This window comes from Helicoverpa zea, chromosome 4 (genome assembly GCF_022581195.2).
Source record: "Helicoverpa zea isolate HzStark_Cry1AcR chromosome 4, ilHelZeax1.1, whole genome shotgun sequence".
Taxonomy (NCBI): Eukaryota; Metazoa; Arthropoda; class Insecta; order Lepidoptera; family Noctuidae; genus Helicoverpa; species Helicoverpa zea.
The window spans coordinates 7,653,429-7,666,330 of NC_061455.1; the positions used below are offsets into that span (position 1 = coordinate 7,653,429).

The 12,902-nt window shown below is 33.9% G+C and overlaps 1 protein-coding gene across 1 annotated transcript; it reads left to right on the plus strand.

Annotated features, from left to right (window-relative positions):
- Positions 1-400: 400 nt before the first annotated feature.
- On the plus strand, positions 401-12,520 carry LOC124629846 (pancreatic lipase-related protein 2-like). The gene is made up of 7 exons (XM_047163449.1): positions 401-517; positions 7,868-7,997; positions 8,673-8,898; positions 10,241-10,421; positions 11,324-11,515; positions 11,892-12,060; positions 12,379-12,520. Exons 1-7 carry the CDS (start codon positions 460-462, stop codon positions 12,479-12,481), a joined length of 1,059 nt encoding a protein of 352 aa, XP_047019405.1. The 5' UTR covers positions 401-459; the 3' UTR covers positions 12,482-12,520.
- The last annotated feature ends 382 nt before the right edge of the window (positions 12,521-12,902 follow it).

A 12,902-nucleotide genomic window follows, 5' to 3' on the forward strand; every position in this document is an offset into this window, starting at 1 on the left:
TTATCTTAGGATAATTTTATGTCGGGCTTAAACGAAATAACTTTAGTAATCCAAGAAATATGCGAACAGTAATAAATATTTTTCTGGTATTTTAATATTTTATATTTACATTTAAATTAACAAATTAATTATATTATCAAAGATGAGCACGAATTTGTACCGAATTCTAGTCAAATTCGCAGTGTTGTTATGCAAAAGGGGGGAAGTCGCATGGCGAGGGTCAACATCACGCAAACACTTTCGCTTGTTCAGTACCCGCACGGAGTACGCACGTGGTACACGCATTCAAACACAAAATAAATTAATTTTAAATAACGTAAACAGTGCATCGGAAAAAAATATTAAAATTTAAATTCATGTTGTGATATTTTTTCTGTGATTTGAAAATTAAAATTGAAAAAGTAGCTACGTTATTTATAAAAAAATATATATTTTGATAAAATCAATTTGTAAACAAAAATGATAGCATGTGCACAGTGGTTGGTTTTAGTTGGAATAACTGCCTTGCAAATATCCGGTAAGTTAATTGTAATTATCTTTGGCGTACTAAATTAAAATATAAAGGTCATTTAATTATTTAATAATAAAACAAATCTTTGAATATTAATGTACATTGGACGGATATTAAATTTTCTGCACAAATCAAATCTTTGTTTACGTTTTGCTGCATAAAGCGGTCATGGCTGTCAGTCATCGTCACCAAAGGCGTAAAGATATTATTTTACTACCAATAAAAAAAATAATAAAGCTTAAAATAACATTCGTTAAGTATCGCTTAATTAAGAATTACAAGAGGTCCTTTGTTCATAGTATCATCAATTGTTATTAATAATACACACTTTTGTCGGGCAAGGTGATCTCTCATCTTCATCTTTTGAGAGGAAAATAAGATAACAGAAAAAAATATCAGTTTTTTACAAAGTAACACTAAAATGATCACTCTCTCCTCGATCGCAAAGTCCTGGAGACGTCCTTTGCATATTCTTGGTCCCTCATATACATATTCATGCTCATATTCATTTCCATTTCCAATATCGTAAACGGGTCCAATGTCCCGACATTATTGTTACTTAGATATAAATAAAGGAGCATATTGCCATAATTAGGTATGTTGCATTTTTAGTGCAGTTCAAAGGCCTTCCTTGAATCCTTCCATTTTCCTTATCATTAGCAAGTCATAAAAATCCTTTGGGCAGCCCAAAATATCTCAAAGGGCTTAAGGAATTATAGAACGATACTTAATTGCCTTCGATATATTTTGGGCTCAATTTACATACTTTAAGGATAAAGTTGTAAAATATTTTATATATATTTCTGAAATGCCAGTTATTGAGAAGTTTCGCGAACTGCACCACGTTACCGCAGCTATGCACCGACGTAACCTACAACTGATAGTGTACTCATTGCATAATAACGTTAAGTTTGTTTTGCTGTAACCGCTCGATCGCCTTCCTCATCGCGTAGAGATGCTGCGTGGTACGCAAATTGATGATACCTACATTTTTATCTTTAAGGAAATATTTGGATTCACTTTTATTGTTTAACATTGATATAGAAAATTCTACATCTGAATTTACACATAAATATTATCGCAAAGTGTCTCAAAACTGAAAAGTTCCAGGATGCTTAGCTGAAAAATCATGTAGGTATAGAACTTATATGCTGCTTTAAAATACTCAAGGTTACTCAAGGTCATAGACGAATTTAGATCAGACAGATGCATTCTGTACAAAAAAAAGTTTAGTTTGGAAGAAATCCTGTGAGAGCATCTAAAGTAAACAAAGATGATCTGCAAGTTCCGCATATCGTGAACCGCGGAGCACGCTTGAATCGCAGGTGTGTCTTCGCACAATGGCTACTTCCGAAATGTGGCTCGACCGACATTCTCGTTGCATAAGATCGTTCACCCACTCTCGAGTTGCCCAATCCGGTCTCTGTCACATTAGGCTGATAAACGTGCCACTTTACTTTTTACCTCGTATTGTTTCGAGAACTGTCGCCAAATATAATAACTGATGATTGTTGTAATTTCTCCCTTTTTTATTTATTTCGAATTATTTATTTTTAATTGGAATTTGTAAGTTAATTAAATATGTAGTGTAAATATCAAATGAAAAGCTAGCGAATGCAATCTTTACCTCTCTCCCCAAGAAAATTCAGATGAAAATTAATGAACCATTTATTAATTTAAAATAAAAACTGATGATATAAGACGTATAATAAGTGTTTTAAATTATGTGGTTGGAAATTTTGAGCTGAACAGTTAATGTAAAGCAATTAAATGGTAATTCATTTTACTTTGGTCAATTGTAATGCAGAGCCTGTTATAGTCACTAATAAGTTACAGCTTCTGGTTTTCTGAGTAATTAGCGATTAATAAAATATCTATTAAATTTTTACTAATGTACGTAATTCTATGCAATATATGACTCACTGATTATACTCAATTACATCTGAGTGGATCTCAAAAGGACAGTTGATTAATTGCTACATTATTATGTAACTAAAGGTTAGCATTTTACTTTCATAATTCTCTGCCCAGACCCACCTTTACAAGCTGAAGCTTTTAAACTTGTACCTATAAATTGTAGACGTAATGACAATCTTATCCTCCATTGGGTCACAGAAGTCTTTGGGTCAAGGCCGCCGTAAATAACATATGATTACAACGGTGGAAATTACAGACACGAACAATGCAATTTTCGGACAGGTTCGCGACGAGAAAAAATAACGAAATGTGTAAAATTGCTATCTAAACATAATCTCTACATTTCCTTTAACAACCTTGTGATTAGAGTAGATAACATTGCACAAAAGCTGATTGAGAATTATAGACAGGAGTTATATAACTTAATAGCCTATTTACGTTACCTATTTAGGTACCTGGTAAAGGGGTCAATCTTTCCATTTACCTACTTCAATGTGTACGTGAAAGAACATTGAAGTTACAATTTGTAAAAGGTCAATCACAAAAATATTCCTACTAGATTATAATCCATTAATTACTGTCTAAAATGGTTATTATATAATTGGCATTCCTATTTTTTAAAACACTTGATGACCTTAAATTGCATAATCGACAATCTGACCGTGAAAAGCTACTGTTAGTTATTTCGCAATATTTGTTGATGGTAGTTAACTAAACAATTTCAATGTTTACATTAAATGACCTTACAAGTTTGTTGCAACATTATTCGGTACTAGCTAAACCCGCTTCGGGCACCTATTACGAAGAAGGGTGGACTTGTAATGACTTAATTGATTAAAACAACATTTCGTTGCGCGGTAATTACTTACGCTTGTTTTCCTCGAGTAAATTTAAGGTAAATTTGTTTTACAATTGACTAGTCTACTAGTATTTCACGTAACAAGAGATGACCTATATGATATCGTGATATATGGTATATTGTACGAAATCTTAGCTGGTTACAAATGCAGCAACAAAGTGGAGTTGAATGGAGTGATCGTTGATATAATTATCTAAGTGGTAGTTTGAAAACTAGCACACGGGTAATGTCAGTACTCGAGTTCATTTTAACCACATTTTAGTGAAGTACCAGACTTAGGTCGATCACAAATTAGATATTCCATAGCTGTAGGTGTAGAAAAATGTTCTAGTCAGAAATAAACATTGTAAAATACCCTCTACCAATGAATAATAAAAATTGATGTGTCTTGTCTGTTAAATCACTGCTATTAAAGAAATTACAGATAGGTGTTTATTCCAAGTACCAAGCTAGCAGGCTTACCAAAAACGCAATCAGAATATAAAGTTATACGCCTTTCAAAACGCATTAATTAATGCGAAATACCTTCGGAATATCTAATCGGCTCGACCAAAATGCCACAAAGATAAATTAGGTTAAAACTAAGAACTGTGTGTTAAATATTAGAGGTCGTTCATTAAGTGATGACCTTAAGATTAAATATGTATGGGATTCCGCAATATCCGATATAGCCGTACGACAAATACCTCTGATGGATATTGCGAAAGAAATCGTGGATGTTATGAGCAGTCTTATTACATTAGCCGCAGCCCGCAGGTCGACCATGCGTGCATTCCATTTACGCAACTTATTCATCAACTGTTACTACGAGTAATGTCTAAGAATCTGCTTAGGAAAATTCTCGAACACAATTAATATAATTTCGGGCAATTTAATAGTCTTAATTTCAGGCAAATTATAAATTAAGCATTGAGAAGTTTAGAAATAAAGAAGGACATTATTTCGATTTCATTGCTTGTCTCCTTCAAAATGGTCGAATGCATAGGTAACCAGCGCTCGTGCATGACCAGGCGTATCAATGAGGACGCAGAGTGTAAGGATCAATATTTAATAAAGGACGTAATAAAGACGTATGAAACATATAATTCGAAATAAACGCTCACAAAAGCTATTCACAGTAGAACAATAGGAATGTTTAATTACAGACCCAACCGTGTTAAGTGTTGGTAATAATATTGTATGAATTTCATGAGTGATAAATCTCATCTATCAATCTGAGAAACACATCACAAGTCGCAAAAATAACTTAGATTCGCACATAATGGGTTCAAGAAATCAACATTGTTGTCGCGATTCCTTACAAAACATCGCACATAGGTATGACCAGTGTAAAATAATCTACAGGCGCGTACTAATTGCAGGAAATTAAGGGTAGAGTTTAATTGGTTAGGAGTGAGTCACAGAGCGATAGGTTACAAGCATGGCAACGCTTTCACTGTTCAATCGCTTCACTTGTACTTTCCACCGAGCCTTCGATGTGAACTCATAATCTAGTTCATTATGATTATGCAACCTGTGTGCCTTTCGACGATTGTCACGTTTCCTACCATTCAAGTTCCGTAGGAAACTTAATATCCACTGATAATCAATATTGCCGCGTAGAAATGCGGAAAACAAGACCACTAGGTCTCGATTTTAAGGAAAAGGCAGCAAAGGAAGTATAAGAAGGTTTAAAACAAGTAAATGGGATTGTCCTACAGACTTGAGATTGACAAAACATAAAGACCACATCATGCTTATTGCGTAAAAAGTAATTATAGAGTGGATGCATTGCATGCATTTACATAGTATAATATTGAATTTATTTGATGACACGTAATCAAGAGATTGCACTTAGAATATTTAAATGTAATCAATAATTCGACGGAGAACGTGACATTGAAATAAGTGTTTATATTTGGGAAACTGTATACTGTGAGTGCTTATGATTTTTTCCAGTTGTAATTAATAAAATTAAAATAATCGAGAGCATTTCTGGCCTTGTATATCACGTGATCGTCGTATGAATAAATTAATAGTACCTATATTGAAATCTGTTGCAACATTTATAATTTTCCATGTATATATATGGTTTGTGCTTCATTTCATTGAGGTGACAACCTCATTAGCATTTAATTTAATTGGCACTATTTATATTGGTCATTTGAAAACCATGTCTACATCACTTCAGGGATTTGAAAATAGGTGCATGTAACATCACTGTATTACCAACCTCGTCCACTAACCTCACTATTACTTACCTCAATTTAAATCTATTAATATAATATAAACAATTTTGAAAATACATATAATTTACTAGCAAGGCCATGGGAGACTTTCCAGCAGAATTATATACATTTATGTATCGTTTTACATTACCCATACACCACTATTTGACTACGAAATGTCTTTTAACGTAATTTTAGTTGCATTCCAGTGTCGTTCGTCGGCGGAACGTAATTAACTTGGAAACGCAACACTTACTGGTTAGGTACACCATTTTGTAATTTTACTACACAATATATTATTGCGCAGGAGAGGAAAATTTCGTATGCGACGCATCAAACTGGTGTGGGTTGCAAATTCTTTCCGTAAACACTGAAATATCGTTCTACTTTAAGCTGTATGATATTATAGCCGCTCTTTGCTAAACTAATATTATAATAGAATTTTGAAATTGTGCGTTGGGTAGGCATGCATGCAATACAAGCACAATGAATGACAAAATATATGATGAAACCGCCCTTAATTTGGCTATATTGCGTGTTTTTTTCATAATAAACTAAAAGGATAGAATAGTATAGAACAATCACGTCTGTTATAATACTCTTATATTGAGACAAACATATTAAAACTTTAAACTTATTGAAATCGGTTCAGTGGTTTCGGAGCCCATTCATGTCAAACAATAAAATATTTCAATAGTAGTGTAGACTAGTAACACATTTATATGTAAAAAATTACAATTAATTGGGTAAGCCAGTAAATGGTAACTAAGTAGGTACCTGACCCAATACTTGATAACGCCATCAAAATTAATATTCATTCCCTTTCAATAGCCACGGAACTTACTAGTACAAATCAATCTCTATCATGTACAAGTTGAAACGAATATTAAAATTAAATAATTTGCCTTAAAAAGGAGGTCACACGAATGCTAAACTTAACGTTTATTGGTACTTACGAAAGAACCGACTCGATACTATTGCGGTATCAATGACGACCACTCGCGTCTTTTGTCTATACTAATATTATAAAGAGGAAAACTTTGTTTGTTTGTATGGTTGTAATGAATAGGCTCAAAAACTACTGGACCGTTTTTAAAAATTCTTTCACCATTCGAAAGCTACATAATCCACGAGTAACATAGGCTATATTTTATCCCGGTACGGGCAGTAGTTACCACGGGATGCGGGTGAAACCGCGGGAAAACGGCTAGTTTTTCATAAAATAATATTGAATACTAGATAACAGACTAGGTACATAAAATAATTATGAGGTATTATAATTCAAAACTTATAAACATGAACTGCAAACTGATCATAAATATTTATTGAATAACAGGTACTTACTAGGTTCTATTTATTTCAACAATAGATTGATTTTATTATTTGTTGATTTATCTGTCAGTAGGAGTTATTTTTTAATTCGACTTTACCGACTTAGTAAAATGTGTATTAAACGTATTTACAAATATCATAATTATTAGTACTCGTACACAAACCTAATTTAACAAGTAGAAAAGAAGGCTTCTTAATGAAAAAAATACTACCGCTTCCATCATAAGTACATTTTTAACGTCTTTTATGCGTGCACTGAAACAAACGTTACATTATGAATTTAAAATATTTCTGAGTATATTGACCTCTACTTAAATCCGTAAACGTTCTTGCATCACTCAACTACAATATAAAACACACAAAACAAATAGCTAGTAAACGAACGTCGCAGACAACAAAGCTTTGTTCCTACAGAAATAACAATGAAAAAGCATTCACGTATTACATAAACCTTTTGTCTTTATAAAAGGCGAAAATTGACAACAAATATTCTTTGACATAATGACGAATTCGCGTAACAATCATAAGAGATGTAAAACGTTCTCGAATTAGAATTGTAGGGCGTAATCAGAGCATGAAACTTGCCGCGTCTTCGCTCGCAAATATCCTCCTAACGACCTTCAGTTTAATAAGTAATGTTCCAGAACTGTATTTAAAGTAAAAATATTGTGATTGTATATAAATAAGTTTGATTGTTATCCGTTTTTTATTGAGAGTTAACTATGAGGAACGGGTAATCAAAGATACATCATAGTTTTAGTACTTACTTGACTATAGATGTAAAATGTAAAGCTTCTTATTTTTCTTTGTAATGTAAATAGCATGAACCTATCGTCTTTATAAATCTATTCACCAATTTACCCATGCTAGTCATTATAACAAAATATCGGTCAAGTGTAGTGAAAGATCTGTGTTCTTTTTTTCGAGTTAAACCATCAATAGACAAACGCAAGGAGGTTGTAACAAAAGAGTTTTTATACCGAACGTTATTCCTACCTCTTGTCAAGCCCAAAAATAAATCTTACAAAATTCTTATTACAGGAACAAAGGGTCAAGAAGAAGCTCCGCAGAAGAAACCGCAGTCAGTAAGAGATCTCCTCAACACTACGTCATGTATACCGCCGCCGTATCGATGTCCACACCCGAAAATGCAGTTTTATCTATATACCAGGTACCTGCACAAATTGTATACAAAATGTTCAGAACAATAGTAATATTATAATAAAAGTATGAAAACTTCACAAGATAAAATCACAACCATTATTTATGATTCGATCTCGTTTATCTACTATGAAAAAGTATGTTGAAACAATTTCCTTATTAACTTACTAACATAAATATTCCCACGGGTGAAATCCAGAGAGCGACGTTATGTATCATAATAAACAATGATAACTACTACGATGATGACGACTAAAAAAATAATGGCATCGTTAACAATAGTCTATGTCTATTTTGATAACTTTACAGCAAAGATCCATGATGAATTGATGACTAAGAAAAATATTAATAGACTCCGTGGACTCCACCATAATAAAACTACCGTATTTTTTTCCAAGGAGTTTCTTATTATTTTAGTAAAACTGGTTCATATTTTATAAAAGAAAATAAGAACACCATAAGCCAACAAAAAAGTAAAATAAAAATGTTTTATCTAATGGCATCTTATCAATTTTTTCTACTAAAATGGCCAGTGACACGTCACAATGTTACTAAGGAGTTTTATACATTAATCATTAAAAGAGGTCTTATATTATGTTATACTCATAATATGATTACATAATATTTTTTTACTGCAGATCAATAAACCCTCAAGAAAATGCTCAGGAATTCCTTGTATTTTCAGAACTACTCAAGAAAAGGGTGAACTAATAAACACGCTGGACAATGATTCCTTGACATACTCGAGATTTAACACCAAACATCCGACGAAGATCGTCGTGCACGGCTTCGGAGGAGGTCGGAACCTCTCACCAAGTACTGACATGAGAAAAGCCTACTTTACAAAAGGGAACTATAATATCATTATAGTGGACTATGGATCTCTTGTGAAGGAACCGTGCCTAAGTCAGGTATATATATTTACATTATTTTATTTGTGGTTAATAATAGGTGATGTTTCATGCGTGGGAAGCAGAGTGAATATTATAATAAAATCTAATAGAGAAGAATAGTGCGAACTGTGTGCCACCTTCAAATAATAATACATGAAGGAATGAAGTAAAATGAATATGCAGCTGTAGCTTAGCCCGAGTTCGTTATGTAAGCATAATGATTACTTAAACCGTTAAGTGTAAAGTCAAGTAAACAAAAGTGCGTACAAACTCATTGAGGCTAAAGTACACAATTTTTAAGCACGAGTCATGGTCAAACAGACACTTGCAATGAATTAAATTAATTTTAAGTCACATCTAGTTTACATTTTCACGTTCATCTTTCCGTCAAGGTTATTTCCTTTTTAAACTATGTAGCTATCGCCAAATCAAAACGAAATAAAATGAAATGGTACATACAGATTAATTATAAACAAGGAGTTTCTTTTTCTTTATTATGTCAAGCTGGTAAACGTATACAAAAATAGCGATGCTATATAAAAATAAAAAGAAGTAAAAAAAAAGTTTATCTAATGGCATCTCAGAATTTTTTGCACAAATACGGCCATTGACATTTCTAAAGCTTTAAAAAGAAGGTTAATATATGAATCTTGAAAATAGGTCGTAAAAGAGGTTACGTGTATGCCAATGATACAATACCGACTATATAACTATACATATTCCTCATAACTTTGTATGAAAAGATAACTTTCTTTTTTATTTTATTTCTCCTATGTAGACAACTAAAAAGTAGGCAAATAGGTTGATACATGTGACTTTTTCATTGCCATTTAACACTTCCCCGTGAGCTTACAAAATATAGTTTCGTAACATTTGAAGTTGAACTGTATTCAGTAGTAACTCGCGCAGTCATCCTCATTGAACCGTTAGCAAGAGATACAATAACATATTGTAGATATTACCGTAATGTTATGTAACTAGCCATTTTTTGTGACCCCAATGCGATCTTCTTTGCGTCGTTTTTTGCAAAGTCACCTACATATCTTTTTAATTTTTTCATTATCACAACCGGAAAAGTCTACACTTAATTTATTTTAGCAGGCCTGATTCTCATACAAATACTTGTACACCGTATTGTGCAATAAGTCCAAATTCCAAAAAGTCGTTAGGTTTAAGTGTATAGAATGTACAAAACTTACACTGAAATACCTTACTCCATTATTTTCGGTAAAGCATTGACGAAGAGTGAAAAAATGTCGCAAATGTTTAGTAGCTGTTGGTAAAGCAACGCAAAAAAAAAACAAAGATACACAACATAGATAGAGCATAGATTTTTGACTGTCTGTTCCCAACTTTTCAGATTGAGTGGGCGCCTCGCTTCGCTGGCCTCTGCATTGCTCAGCTGGTGGAATACCTACAGTACCATCCTGTGAAGTCAGTGGCACCCGACAACCTACACACCATCGGGTACAGCGTGGGCGCCCATATACTTGGCCTGGTCGCGAACTATTTGGGCAATGGAAAGCTTGGCAGAATCACCGGTAAGAATAAGTTAATGTAGATCTATACCTTAATTAATATTATAAATACAAATGTCAGATTTTTTGCCACTCTTTTGTCGTAATCCGGCTAATGTAAAAATTCATAGGGCAGACAAGACTATAGGATAGGAGCTTTCAGCAATCTACTTGAAATTACTTCTCTAGGTCACGCATGAGTCTTCAGAAAACACTCAGTGCTCAAATAAATAATGGGCAAAGAACTTTAACCTCTACAATGTCAATCACAAGTGTCCTTAGTAAATTAGAGGCTATGTGAGATTATAATAATAACCGAAGATTTTATATTACATTGAGGCTACATTAAATTGTTAGGAGTCATGGCTACATGTAATATTATCCTCACGCATGGTGCATTTGGTACTTTTAGCTGTATTTAGGCAATAAACATAAAACCTTTATTATGTAGCATTTTACAATACTTAAAATTGAGAGTGTACAATTGAAACGTACATACGAAGTTAAACACGGGTAACAAAGGATTTCAGTTGTAGCTTTTAAAAGTTTTCCAACGAGTAAGTATTGGAATCGTTGGAGTTCTTTTAATTATTATTAACTTACCAGACGGAGAATGTTATTCAGCAAAGTTATTCTCATTGCACTTTAAACCAAATGTGATCACCAAAACTCGTTTCCAATAACTTCCTGACTTGAGCGAAAACAAGATTTTATGCAACATTCGTTTATGTAAACACATAAGGGATTGGGTGACATTGAAATTGAAAAATAGTGTAGGTAGAACACACAGTGTTGACTCATTGTGCATTTAACTGTTGGGTGTAAAGATACCTTACCTATATGATAGCATAGCTTCAACTTATTGATTCTTGTTTACACATTTTTACGCATTTGCTTATCAACTATTTCTTATAATTATCTTCCAGGTCTGGACCCAACCATATTGTTTTACATGGGCACCAACCGGTCTCGTGACCTGGACTACACAGACGCGCATTTTGTGGATATCCTACACACGGGGGCCGGAATCCTCGGCCAGTGGGGGCCCAATGGACACGCTGATTTCTACGTCAACGGTGGTTCCAGCCAACCTGGATGTGCACATGACACGATATTCCGTAAGAATTTAAATATATTTCTTTTTTCCTAAGTTATATCACAAAAGTATGTAAGTATACAAATATATTGGGGAGTATGAATTGGCCCTCCTTAACAAGGGAACTTATAGTCTGGCATAGGGGTCTGGCCCTCTCTTATTGAGTTGTGGAACTAACCATACTCCCTCCGCCCTCAGCACTTGAGGGCCACAGTTACACAAAGTTATCTCTTTCAATATTGTTCACCTAATTCACAACAGAGGTCGCATTACATCGACAGTCACGCCGCCTATCGCTACTTTAGCAAACTACTTGAAAGTTTTCTACATAGAGGGCGCTATATACCTCATCAATAACTTTATCCTGTATTAATTAAGTAAAAACTCTTAATTTCCAGAAACCCTTTCATGCGACCACACCAAGGTGACCCCGTACTTTATAGAGTCGATCAACAGCCGAGCTGGTTTCTGGGCGGGGCCTTGTTCAAGCTTGTTCTCGTACCTCATCGGGTGGTGTGAGCCTAAGGATACGGAGTATGTGCTGATGGGCGAACACGTCAGTCACAAGTAAGTGCTTTGCGAGATTGGGGTAAATCGCTCGGCAATTACGTCACTGTGTAGATGTTTCAGCAATTCAAGTCCGGGCTTTGACTACGTATTAATGGTGTCTTAGTAATAAATCAGGAAGACTTATGTTAGACTTTGTTCAGAATTAAATTAGTATCTTTTACCCACCAATACGTTATTTTCGATATTGATGTTTTTTACTAAGACGAGGCCTTTCATGCTTTTAATAAGTTATCAAATAAAGTGCCTATTTTTTTGCCTGCATTACTTGTTGAGCCGAATTGACTTATTGGTCTATAATAATACCTTTTGTTTCAGTGCCAGAGGTGTCTACTACGTGACGACAAACGCTAAGCCGCCATACGCGAGAGGTTTCCCGGGCAAATCTCGAAGACTCCGTTCAATCACCCCCTACAGTTGATAACGTTACTTTAACTTAGTTAAATAAAACTTACCAAAACTTAGGTGTTCAATTAAGTAGCTAGCCATTTTTGTCGGGGTTTTAAATATAAGTAGATTAACTTATTAAGAGTAATTAAAATTATTGTGAGTGTTGGTAGGTCGTAGTAAGAAATAGATTGTCTAAATCAAATAATATAGCTGAATTATTTGCGGTGAATAATACATACCCATAGCAGGAATACTTAAATTTCAGTTCCTAGCGACTACTACTTTGAAATAAAAATGTTTCTAATGAAAACAGGAATAAATATCCATAGATAGACATTGAAACTATTGAACTAAGTTTGGAAATGAGTGCGTAAATTATTGTAAAAAAAAATACCCATTGGTGATTAATCAAGTCGTGGTGGCCTAGTGGGTAAAGGACCAACCTCAAGTAT

Coding starts and splice junctions, on each gene's coding strand:
- LOC124629846 (XM_047163449.1), top strand. CDS start 460: ATGATAGCATGTGCACAGTGGTTGGTTTTAGTTGGAATAACTGCCTTG. Junction 7,998..8,672: donor CAGTTTTATCTATATACCAG/GTACCTGCACAA, acceptor TTGTATTTTCAG/AACTACTCAAGAAAAGGGTG. Junction 10,422..11,323: donor AAAGCTTGGCAGAATCACCG/GTAAGAATAAGT, acceptor ATTATCTTCCAG/GTCTGGACCCAACCATATTG.